Source organism: Ambystoma mexicanum, chromosome 8 (genome assembly GCF_040938575.1).
Source record: "Ambystoma mexicanum isolate Mex_15411 chromosome 8, UKY_AmexF1_1, whole genome shotgun sequence".
Taxonomy (NCBI): Eukaryota; Metazoa; Chordata; class Amphibia; order Caudata; family Ambystomatidae; genus Ambystoma; species Ambystoma mexicanum.
In genome coordinates this window covers 153,810,028-153,823,249 of record NC_090929.1, presented here as the reverse complement: position 1 = coordinate 153,823,249, position 13,222 = coordinate 153,810,028, and the positions used below count along the sequence as shown (strand labels likewise).

General features: G+C 46.8%; 1 protein-coding gene across 2 annotated transcripts in view; it reads right to left on the bottom strand.

Moving 5' to 3' along the window:
- The window catches only part of C5 (complement C5), a 478,994-nt gene that overhangs the window by 55,345 nt on the left and 410,427 nt on the right, over positions 1–13,222 (bottom strand). For both annotated transcript variants that reach the window (XM_069609527.1, XM_069609526.1), the window contains exon 38: positions 10,351–10,440. In XM_069609527.1, the coding sequence (XP_069465628.1) occupies positions 10,351–10,440 (90 nt within the window). The remainder of the gene's footprint in view (positions 1–10,350; positions 10,441–13,222) is intronic.

Sequence of the window (13,222 nt, the reverse complement as noted above, 5' to 3'; positions counted from 1 at the left end):
GGCTGTGCCGCTCTCAGTTTCAACTAGAAATATGGTGATCAGAACTGCACCACCCGCATACAAAAGTGTCATTATGACTTTGCTCGTAGGTATGACGGGCAAACCCACTGATGAGGTAGTGGATGCCATTCGGCAACTGGCAGATTTAGGGGAGTGGGACAAGAACGATGACAAGCCACGGGAGAGAGAGGGGCGTAGTCAGAGAAGAACTGAAGGCAGGAGGCAAGATAGTAGAGACTCCCGAGTGTCCAGAAAGGACATGTTTTTGGCTTTGTTAACAGATGGTGTGCCACGAGAAGAAATTGATGGCATTGAAACTAGGGTAATGTATGAATTATACAAAAAGAGAGGGCTTGCAGCCAAAGAGCGCTATAAACTGGTTAAGAAACAGGTAGTAACCAAGCCACAGGGGGACACCTCACCTTCCGCTCCTCCGGGGAAGAACAAGAAGAAGGGTCTATGGGGACACCTTCCCCGTACCACCCAACATATGCTGATTTGAGGAAGGTGGTGAGTGCAATGCTAGAGCCAGAGTCAAGTCACACTCATTCAAAATTTGACTAGGGTTACGGCCAAGCTCCGGCAGCGTCTGCTCGCATAAAAGTCGATAGGCGGCACCATGTTAATGTTAAGATTTTTTGGGGGCCAGGAAATACGCAAGCGGTGCGAGCATTGATAGACACCAGGGCGGAGGCCTCTCTGATTCATGGTAATCCAGCACGATTCAAAGGCAGACAATTTACTATTACAGGTCTCGGGGGAAAGGAGACCCCCGCAGTACAAACTGAAGTGGAGATGAAAATAGGCAATTTGAATAGGCAGAAATACCAAGTGTTGATTGTCCCGATACCTGAGTACATAAGTGGCTTTGACATTCTGGAAGGGTTGACTTTGAGACTGGGAGGTAAAACATACCCGTTTGGGGTGAGTGTATTGACCTGCACACCCATTACCGTATTCAAATTGAAGATGCCCACAGTGCAAGTGCCTGTGGCAACCAAGCGGGTAGCAATGAAGCAATACCGCATTCCTGGGGGGCACAAGATAATTTCAGATACCATAAAAGGGTATGTGAAGCCGGATGTGTTACGCTCTATCACTACCACATGGAACAATCCTCTCTGGCCTATCAAAAAAGGGGATGGGTCTTGGAGGATGACGGTGGATTACCGTGAGTTGAATAAACACACTCCTCCCTTAGTGCCCGCGGTCCCAGATGCCATTAGCTTGACTGAGAATGTCCAAAAGTTTGAGGGGACTTGGTATGCAGTGGTAGATTTAGCCAATGCATTTTTCTCTGAGTCAATTGCTGAAGAGTGCCAAGAGCAGTTTGCATTTTCTTGGAGCGGGCGTCAGTACACCTTTACAAGGTTACCTATGGGGTACATACATAGCCCGGCTATCTGTCACCGGATGGTGGCAGAGCACTTAGACAAGATACTGTGTAAACCTGACATACAAATCTCTCACTACATTGATGATATTTTGATTCAGGGCAAGGATGAGCGCAGTGTTCAAAACCAGTTAGAAGTCATTATGGAAGGATTGAAGAAGGAAGGGTGGGAGATTAACCCGAATAAAATTCAAGGCCCAGCTGAAACAGTGATATTCCTAGCGATTCAGTGGCATAATGGGCATCGAGAAATGGTGCCAAAGGACCGATAGAAAATACTTGAGTTCAACACTCCAATGAACAAAAGGCAAGCTCAGCAGTTTATAGAGCTGTTTGGGTTTTGGAGACAGCACATTCCCCATGTAGGGCAAATACTGGCCCCCATCTACAAAGTTACACGAAAGAAATATGAGTTTCAGTGGGGGGAAGAGCAGCAGAAAGCATTTGATTTGGCAAAAGACACCGTGCAGCAGGTGCTTAATCTATGGCCATTGAAGGAAGGCGAAGTGGAATTGAATGTGTCTGTACAAGACAATTATGCTAACTTGAGTGTGTGGCAGAAACAGGACAGGAAACGTGTGCCATTGGGGTTCTGGAGTCGTAAGTTACCCGATGCTGGTAACTCATACACTCCGTTTGAGAAGCAGTTGCTGGCATGTTATTGGGCCCTTGTTGATACCGAGCAAATGACGATGGGCCATGATGTATTGATGAGGCCAGAAATACCGATTATGCAATGGGTACTAAGCTCTCCTAAAACACATAGAATAGGACATGCTCAAGAAGCCAGCATAATTAAATGGAAATGGTACATTCAAGACAGAGCCAAATCAGGGAAGGGTGGAGTTGGAAAATGACATGAGCAAGTAGCCAACATACCGCCCTCAGATTACATACCACCGAAAGTGCCTGAAAAACGCAAGTCTCCCGTGAAATGGGGAGTACCTTATGGCGATTTGACCGTGGAGCAGACAGAGCATGCCTGGTACACGGATGGCTCAGCCCGAATTGTGGGGATACTGGAAAGCAGTGTTGTACAATCCCAAGACAAAAAAGATTTTGACAACGTCAGGGAAAGGGAAGAGCAGTCAGTTTGCAGAGCTTTCCGCAGTTTACCAGGCATTGAAACAAGAGACCCCTGGTCGATGTCATTTGTACACGGATTCATGGTCAGTGGCGAATGGGTTGGCGGTGTGGTTGCCAACCTGGCAAAAGAATGGGTGGAAGATTCATTCAAAAGAGTTGTGAGGAAAAGAACTTTGGCAAGATATTGCAGAAATGTTATCACAAAGTGAAGCCACTGTGTATCATGTGGGCGCGCATTGTGCTACAGACTCATTAGAACGTTGGTTTAATTCTGTTGCAGGTGAACACACCAAGATTTCATCTGTGGATGCGGAGGCTCAGGAAGACGATTTGGAGGGTTTGGCCAAGTGGGCTCACCAGAAATGTGGGCACCTTGGAGAAAAGGCTACTATCAGGTGGGCACAAGCTCGAGGAATCAGTATTCCTTTAGAAATAGTGAAAACAATCATTTTGCAATGTCCCGTGTGCCAACACCAACAGCATAGGCCTATCCCTCAGATTATTCGGGGTACATTGCGAAGAGGAAAATTACCAGGTCAAATTTTGCAGATTGATTATATTGGTCCCCTGCCAATCAGTAAAGGTTGTCAGTATGCATGCACTATTGTGGATACATACTCAGGATACATGAAGGGTTTGCCGTGCAAGCGTGCCACAAAACTGAACACCATTAGGTTGTTAGATCAGATCATATTGCATTACGGAGTGCCTTTGTAGATTCAAAGTGACAATGGGTCACACTTCAAAGGCAAATTGATTCAGGAATATTGTCAGGAAAAGAGCATTGAATGGCTCTACCATGTGCCTTATTACCCTGCCGCTTCAGGACTGATTGAACGAATGAATTGTTTGTTGAAAGAACAGCTGTGCAAATCTAGAGATGGCAATTTGGCAGGCTGGCGAGATTGTGTGTTTGATGCGGTGCAAGTGCTAAACAATAGGCCTGTCAATGAGCATGAAACTCCTTTGATGCGGCTAATGACTCCTGCTTTACAGATTCAACCCAACTCAGTCATAGAAACCCTATTGTACTGGGAAATAACCCCGGGTTCTTTAGCTCCCTATCGTGCGACTCAAGAGTCAGCAGGGGTAGACTTGCATTCCCATGAAGAAATCAGATTAGACCCAAGAGGGATTGTCGTAATTGAAACAGGGATTGGAGTACAAATTCCCCCAGAGCATATGGGATGCATTGCCCCTAGATCTGGTCTAGCATTGAAGGGAGTTCAAGTGTTGGGAGGGGTAATTGATGCCGATTACCAAGGCAAGATCAAAGTCATCCTGATGAATAGTGGGGACCAATTGTTACCGATCCACAAGGGCGAAGGTGTGGGTGGAAAGGCCAAGTGGCCTACCAGTACCCACAGATGTCATTGCATCTGGCAAAGACCAAGTAGTTTTAGTAATGGAGCTCGGTAGAAAGAAATGGCAATATGTGCCCGCAGACAAATGTTACCTAAGAGAGTGATTTACAACACTGATATCTCTTTTCTGGGTTTGCCTTCTAGATCTTGTATCTGGCTGGTGTAATTGTGGGACTAAATGGACTCCGTTCGGGAGAGTCAAACGGCAAGCTGCTACCAATGAAAAATTTCACATCTGTGCCAACGATCAAGGAGAAACTGATAATGATGAGTAATGATGTCTAAAAGCAGCCCTATGCCGATGCCGAAAAGCCAGCCAGACCGAAGACATGGATTCGTGAAATGCGGCAAACACGTCAGGCGCAAGTGAAAACAACATTGATGCCAGTTATGCGAGAGGCATCTTCAGGACGGCGAAAACATTCTCCAATGATCACCCAAACGGAGAATATATGGACATACCTGGCACAACAGGTGCTCAGCATTACGCACTTTTGCCTTACTGACGTGCCCAATGCTGAAGCCTTACTGACTACGTGCTTAGTAGCAGTGCCGACGCCAGTTCCGGTTCTAAAGCATATTTTCGGCGTCACGCACAATGATTATTTGGTTCAAGATTCCGATATCAGGCAATCCTTTTCAATCTATGAGTACTGCAGGTTTTGCCAGGAAACAGATTGCAAATGGAGAAATTTGACACGTATTATAACCTATAATATAACTCAAGGTGATGTGTGTTACCTTATGACATGCAATGCAAAAGAAATTGGCAAATGCCAACAGCTCAATTTAACCAAATGGCAAAATCAAACTGTGTTCGAGAAACGATTGTGTTCACGAATTCCACGCACATGTACCAGTGTGAATAACACTATGGGCCTCATTACACAGTAGGCGGTAAGGGTTTACCGGCACCGGTAAGGGCACCGGTACCGGTAAACCCTTACCGCCTTACTACGAGTTCCCTTTGCGGGACCCGACCTTAACGGCTGGTTTTACCAGCCGTTAAAGTAGGGTGCCGCAAAGGGACCTCGGTGCTAATTACGGTACCGCAATTTGCGGTACCGTAATTAGCACCTTCCCCATTCCCATTATGCCCTATGGGGGCAAAAATGGGAATGTGGAAGGGCCATGGTGAATGGGGAAATACCGGCCCCGCTTACTTTGGAGTAGGCCGGTAATTCCACCATCCACCAAGGTGGACATGTTAAAATACCGGCAGCAACCATGGCGCTAATAGCGCCATGGTTACCACACAACGTGTAATGCGGCCCTATGTCTTGTAATCATACAGTGATAGCTGCCAGTCATCTGAATCATGTGAAATTTCCAACAGGATGGCTCTTTTCATGTGGCAACATCACATACACTTATATTCCAGCCAACATTTCCGGAGGTCCATGTGCCTTAACTCGATTAGGACTAATGATGTTCCCTTTACACCCAGCGATATCCCGAGGCAAAAGGTCAACTTTTGAGTCTGTGGGTCTATCTCCCGATTATGATTCACATGTGCATTTGCTATCAGAAGCTGAGGTTCTAGCATTAACCCTTTCATTTGTGGGAGTTTGGGGTTTAGCTGCTGGGGGTTACAAATCTTTGATCAAATTAGCATGTTTAGTAGTCAGAGGACTCAATCATACTTCTCAAGCATTAGAAGTGTTACTCCTTGATAGCAGGGTTATTAGAAAAGCAACTTTTCAAAACAGGGCGGCTGTTGATTATCTATTGCTAAAGCATAATTTAGGTTGTAACGCAGTTGAAGGTATGTGTTGTTTCAATCTAAGTGACTATTCACGATCCATTGAAAGTCATATTCGAGGTTTGAGGGATCACATTTCTCAAGTGTCCCAAGATCATACTGGGAATTGGTGGGAGTGGTTATTTTCATGGATTCCTAATATTGGGGGTACACTGCGTTAAGCTTTTGCTTGTATTTGCATTATGTTAGCTATCATAATAGCTTGTTGTTGTTGTATTTAATGCATTCCCAACTTAGTTTTAATATTTCGTCGGTTTCAGAGACCGTCTCCTCTGCCACTGGGCTATGGAAGATAAATATCCAAGGGTGGAATTGTTATGCTTGAGCTAAACCATGGCGCCGGTGCGCAGTGTATTCTGGGGGTACTCAGAGCCATAATGGATATTTAGTCCATGCCTCGGTGAAAAGCTGTACTTACTTTGCTGAGAGCTGAATTTACTTTGCTGAAGAAAACATGCTTTCCAAACCTGGTATGCAGTCAAGGACATTCTGCTGGGAAAGCTGGTTTTGTTATGTCTTGTTATGAGTTATGGGACTGTTTTCCGTGGCGTTTGTTCTTAGGAGAGGGAAGCGCTTTGCTCCTTGAGGTTACTGTCGGTTGACCCAGCTGGCAACCAACGGTTACCCATCAATGCGCAAGTGCATTGCCAGAAGGTTTGAGAAATTACCACCCCTTTTTGAGGAGTGCATATATGCGGAACCCCTCAACGGTCAGACGGGACAAGTACAAAGACCTCAGTCGGAAGGGGGACGCCTTTGTCCGGCATACCTGTGGGCTGTTGTGCTCTCGGCCTGGCTGTTATTGGGTTCTTCCAGCCGCTTCTGGCGAGATGAGGGATTCAGTTACGCCCACGGTGATGTATTTTCTTTGGAATTCTCTTTCTATTCTGTGATTTATTTCTGTGTTATCACTTGTTGTTTCCAAGCTTTGAATAAATAGCCGTATAAGTGCTCATTATTTTCTAAGCGTGCGTGTGGTTGTAAGTCATTGCGTCGTCTACCTGCGTTTAAAGTATTGGCTCTGCTATTGCGCTGGTGATTAATGACTGTCCGTGCACTCTGGGCAAGCAATACACCTAGACAACAGAATTGTGTTTCAAAGCGCCACAGAGCTAAATGGGAAGGGAACAGGGGAAATTATAACAATGGCAAAACAGTAAAAATACAGTTGTGGTCCTACTAGGCTTTGTGGCATTCGGATATGTGAGGAGAAGTGCATGAGATAGGGATGGAAGGGGAAGGGGCCAGAGGAGTGGACGCCTGCTGGTGGAGGGCCCCGGAATGAAGTGCCAAGGAGGAGACCTCAGGCTAAGTGCTAGTGCAGGTGACTCCCAAGAGTGGGATGCAGAGCCGCCAAGCAGGGGCCCACATGGGGCAGTGCAGTAGGGGGGAGGGTAGAGGGTACTGTTATCAGCTGGGAAGAAGGACCTGGAATCCTGTGAGATTCAGGCTACCACCCTCAGCAGCAGTGGTGTGATTGCCAGGGAAGGAAAAGAGGGAAAGCAGAGTTTTGAGCAGTTTCCGTAATTTAAGGAGCTCTGCCTCAAGTCAGAGAGGGGCAGGGAGGCTCCTCCAAATGGAGGCACCAGCCGAGGAGAGAGACCTGCCTCCCACTCTCTGCTTGGAGAAGTGTTTGACAGTCAAAGAGTTGGAGTAGAGGAGCGTAGGGCTCTAGCTGGGAAATATTTAGGGAGGGAAGGTTGGAGATAGCACGGTCCCAGGCCCCAGAAGGCCTTGTGGTTGATGCAGAGGTTCTTGAATTTGATCCCTGAAGCCACTTGGAGCTAGTGGAGAAATTTTAGGGCTGGATAGATACAGTCTCTGGGCTTTAGGCCAAGGATAAGTCTTGCAGCCCTATTCTGGATTAGCTGGAGGGGGGCTGGGCGGGGATAGGGAGGAAAGAGCGAGATTGAAAAATGGCTGTTGCAGTGATCCAGCCTGGAGAGGACCAGAACTCTGGAGACATTGAGCTTCTGGGGGAATGTGAGGAAATGGAGAATGCCTCTGAGGAGGAGGAGCTGGAAGTGGAACTTCTTGGTAAGGTCCATGATGGGAGGGATGAAGGAGAGAGCAGATTGAAGATGACCCAAAGGGTTTTGGCCTCACAGGATGGTGGGGGTAGTGGGCCCAGAGAGGGTACAGGTAGGCGAAAGGGTAGAGCCCTAGGGGACATCACAGGTAGAGAGTGTGGTGGTGCAGGAGAAAGGGCACAGTTGCAGCTGGGAAGGGCGGTTAGTGAGGAAAGAGGTCAGCCAATCCAGTGGCTGGTCAGTGATGCCAAGGGTATCACAGAGTCATTTTATGAGGATAGAATAGTTGAACGTGTCAAAGGCATAGGAGAGATCAAGGAGAATGAGAACAGTGGGAGAGTTGGGGTCGGGATTTGTGAGCATGGTTTCACAGGTGTTCAGGAGAGCAGTTTCTGTGCCTCTGGATGTCCAGAATGCAGATTGATGGCCATGAAGGCAACCAACAAGATCAGTGTGGAGGGTCAGCTGGGGGGGATCAACTTCTCCACGAGTTTACCCAGGAAGGGGGTAATGGAGATAGGGCGATAGCCGGGCAGGAGGGGTCAGAAGACAGAGATGTTGTCCTTAATGGTTCTGGAACAGTAGGAGACCTTTATAGAGAGGACCCTTTTAGAGACCTCATCCAGTGCTGTGGGCAGGTGTGAGGAGAGTGAGGGGGGGAGAAGGGGAGCCAAGGGAGGAAGGGGAGCAGGTGCGGGAGTCGAGATGGGGGCAGAGGAGAGTGAGGACAGGATGAAGATATTGCATAGTAAGACCTTTGAAATTCATTGAAAAACTTTAGCTAGGACAGAGTTCAGATGATCCGAATGAGGAAAATTCAGTGAATTAGGATGGTTGTCACTCCCCATCCCAGCTGAATTTCATGTGTTTTGTTGCAATGGTTCAGATCATTTTAACTCTGTTCTCACCAAAGGTTTTTCACTGTTTATCAAGGACTCTCCCTCTGAAACTCTCCACCAGTGCAACTCCACCTCACATCTGACCACAAGGCGTATAAAAGACATTGGGGGTCATTATGAGTAAGCTGGCCCTGGAAAAATGTAGACAAGATGACCGATACTGCCGGCTCCGGGAATATGCCTGCCAGTAGGGGCAGTTAAGTACTTGCAGGCCCAACCTGCTGAGTGTTCAGGCCCCCACTGGCAGAGAAATCACTGAAGCACCAGCACAGTTAATAACAGTGCCAGTGCTTCAATGGTTCCAATTCCATGGCGTCCTATAGGTCTCCATGGAATGATAACTTACTGCTGTTGCCGACACCCATAATATCCTGGTAACACCAGGATATCAGGGGCTGGTAACAGTAAGTCGAGTCTGCCGGTAACCCGCCGGTAGCACCGGTGGGTTTTCCGGCAGACTCGTAATGAGGCCCAATTTGTGTACGGCTCCTAGACTGTAATCCAGCTTTTCCTGTCACTTCCCCTATTCTCTTTGATTTCTTACCCTGAGTCGTGACTCCACTGCTATCTGGCAGTATAAGCTCTAGATTTAAATATCACAAATAAAATGATCCACCAGCTAAGCATATGTGGCTTTGCTTAGTTTTAAGACGTAATGTTCATATTACTCTATCACTGTCATATACATTTTAGATGCATTAACATATTTGCACCAACTCAGTCCTCTAAAAAATATGGCCAAGCATTGTTGGGCATGCACACCCATGCATCAGTGTGGAAACTCAGGCGGTGGCCATAGTGAAAAATACAGTTGTTAAATTTGCCTTGTACAATTAACCTATGGTCAAGATTTACATAAAAAATATTTAAATAGCTTTCACCAGATCGGGAAGTCACATGTTGCCACGGATGATGTCCTGTGTGATGATACATGATGGCATGGTTGGTGCAATGGGTTTGGAGTAATTTAGGCTACCTGCAATTTCATTTAATTTGCTGGCTCTATTTATTCATAACCGAAAACCAACTAAAGTATTTCGTGAGATCGCGGGCGCTCAGATTTCATGTATTATTAGAAAGAATTCAAGGTATAGAGTGTTTATAATAAAAAATAAATAACGAATGACATTTATAATGAAACAAAAATGGCAAAGAATACCGAATTGTTTAAAGACAATGGGCCTCATTCCGGGTTTGGAGCTAACCATGGAGTAATTAACTCCGTGGTTGCCTCCGGAACCGTCCCAAATCCGGCATGGTGAATGGAGTAATTACCGGTCCATTCCAGGTTGGAGGGACCGGTATTTCCCCATTCACCTTTTGCCCTTCCCCATTCCCATTTCTGCCCCATAGGGCTCAATGGGAATGGGGAAGGAGGTAATTACGGCACCGTAAATTACGGTACCGTAATTACCTCCGAGGTACCTTTGCGGGTCCCGTACTTAACTCCTGCTAAAAGCAGGAGGTAAGGAAGGACCCGCAAAGGGAACTCGGAATACGGAGGTAAGGGATTACCGGCATCGGCACCCTTACCCGTGCCGGTAATCCCTTACCTCCAACCTCGTAATGACCCCCACTGTATGTGGGGGTGGAGTAAAGGGTTAAATCTTGTGGGGAGAGGTTTGGAGTGGGTTTTTAGCAAGGGGAAACAGGTTCAGGGAGGGCCCAAAACATTGTTATTTTTTCGTTATTTTTCTTTCGTTATAAATTAATTCATTATTTAGTTGTTCATTTAAAAGACATGGAACCGAATTAAATTATGAGACACCGAAGAGTTAAAGATAGAAGCCAGCATTCTGGTGGATCAGTGTCTTACCATAAATAATGTCTCCCTGGCACGCTTTGGTTCTTCTGGCATCTGCACTTATCGCCAGATCCATGTCTTTCTGCATCTGGCTGCATTCCGCTGCGTTTTGAGAGAAATGTAATGATGAGATGGTCAGCTAAAATGTACGGTACTCAGTGGCGCTGGTATCCACACTAACCAGTGCAGGATGAGGCAGCTCTCATTTCTCAAAGTCAATGCCTCTTGCAACTATAACGCAATGTGCTTTATACAACCATATTGCCCAGATATTTCATTTTATGGTTGACATAACCCAATACTTCCAGGTCACTGTATCCAAAAAATGCTATGTTGAGGTCACCACTACATTTATGCTTCCAGATTACATGCCTGCTGTGAAAAACCCAAGGGACTTTCACTGTACAGAAACTCAGGAAGCAAGGTAGGAGCCCCCAAGGGTGAAACACGGTATCCCCTTTCCTTTGAGACCTCTTCCCCATCCTACTCTGTCAGATTTATTGACCTTCCAACTCCCTCCCCCACTTTCCATGTAAACACTGAGACGAGGAAGAGAGAAACTGGGAGAATGAAGATTACCAACAGGGAACACACTTAGACACAGAAAACAGACTCTCCCATTCGTACAGCAGGCTATCCCAGTAATGAGGCCAGGCTACGTCAGGCCTCCCTCTTTAACTACTCACACCTGACTACACTTGACTCTCCCAGGCAGTATAAATGGCAGAGCAGGAAAGCACACTTGGAGCAAGCTGGGGATGCTGGAAGATGTTGAGATGGCAAAGGAAGATCAGTTGAGCTGCAGAGACCCTGGGAGACCTAGAGGAGGAAACCACCACACTGGACCTTTGAGTGCAGAGGGAGGCTGCAGTGAGGAGAGAGACCTGTACCTCCAGGAGGCAAAAACAGGGGCAGCTGGCGACTCCTGGCGGTGCCACAACAGTGCTCCTCCCCAGGCCAAAGCAGATGAGTCCAGGTCTCTGAGGGGCAGGCAATGAGACCCTGAACTCAAGACCTATCCTCATTGAAGCTCCTGCAGCTCCCAAAGCCAGAGAATGCCGTTTTGGGGAGCTGTGAAGTAAGAGCCAAAACCAACAAGGTTCCTTCTGGGACACAAAGTCCTAAACCAGTAAGACTTTTTTGTAAATTGGATACAAAAAAAGGTAGCAGGCACGCCTCTCTAGAAAGAACGTGGCATGATAACCTGTTCTGTGTTTTATTCCCACTTTGAGAGTCCGCAGCCATCGCTTTTCGCTCAGTGTACTTTTCACAAAGGAGGAATATCCATTTGCATATCAGTCTTTGTCCTGCGTACAAGGGCAGTCAAGTACCGAAATGCCAGGCAAACCTCCTTTGAACAAGAGTACCAACAGCAACCCCATACACATGTTTCAGCTTTCTTGGGCCTCATCAGTGAGGTGGAGCTGTACCTCTCTGAGCACAGTGAGCAAGGGGTCCACGTCTGGGTTCCCCCAGGTAACTTAGGGTGACCAACACCAAGTTCCTTACCAAAATACAAAAAAGGTAGCAGACGCCCCTCTCTAGAAAGAACAGAGCATGATAACCTGTTCTGTTTTTTTCCCACTTTGAGAGTCTGCATCCATTGCTTTTAGCTCACTGTACTTTTTACAAAGGTGGAACATCCATTTGCAAATCAGTCTTTATCCTGCCCACAAGGGCAGTCCAGCACCGAAATGCCAGGCAAACCTCCTTTGAACAAGAGTACCAATAGCAACTCCAGACATGTGTTTCAGCCTTGTTGGCCCTCATCAGTGAGTGGAGCTGTGCCTCTCTGAGCACAGTGAACAAGGGGTCCACTACGACACCACTAGGACAGCGTTTTCTTTACTTTGATGGTCGTAGCTTGCTCCCATTTTAGATTTAGGTTTAGATTAGGTGTTTTTCGCACCTTTGCACTGTTTGAGTGCGTACTCATTCGGAAAGGCAGCACATTAAGGACATTAGGAAGGAATGTGATCTTTCATAAAACCACACACCAGGAGCACTGAATGTACCCCCCATGGTGTTGCAGCTGTGATCTGGAAGGCAAGGGACTAGTTCCCAATCATTCACTTACATCTGGCGAGGTAGGTAGCGGTGGTATTCCTGGGTATCCACATGATGCTGGCGCTTTAATGACTTGAAAAAAATAGCACCTTTAACAGAAGTTCCACTGGTAAAATGTTTTGCGTTGTCCGCGAAACCGAGAGCAGTTCGGGATTTGTTCTAGTCCATAAGAAGCCCAAATAACCGAAGACCTGTTCTCTGTATCAAATAGTGTGCAAGAACACTTGTTTTTAAGGCCGTGGGATGTTGACTAATACTTTGTAACAGAGGCATAGGGGAACTGGTTTTCTCAAGAATCAAACAAATTAGTCAAGTGACCACGCCAGCGTTGGACCTTTTGTTTCCTAGTTTCAGAGTCAACTACTTAGCCACTAAGCAACATTTAAATAGATTGGCCTTGCTGATAGATGCTACCATGGCTCAGAATCTGCCTCGGTATGCCCAGACCTTTATCTAGAGTCAGGATATCTGCTGGTGATTTTATCAACCAAGGAATCAGAAACAATGGGCCTCATTCTGTCCTTGCCGGTACAGAAACAACAGTGCTGTTTCCGGACAGGAAAAGTACAAGTCTAGTGGGCGGGTGCCCTCCCGCTCGGCAGGTCTAACTTGCTGGACAGACTGGCACCTGCCCACAGACTTTCACGGAAGCACTGGCACCATTATTATGGATGCCGGTGTTTCCATGGTCCCCATTCCCATAGAGTCTTATGGGACTCTATGGAAATGGGGAACAACATATTACTGGCGCCTGACTTTCCGGCCGCCAGGGTTGTAATACCCTGGTGTTACCGGCAAGCCAGGCGCCGGTAACTGT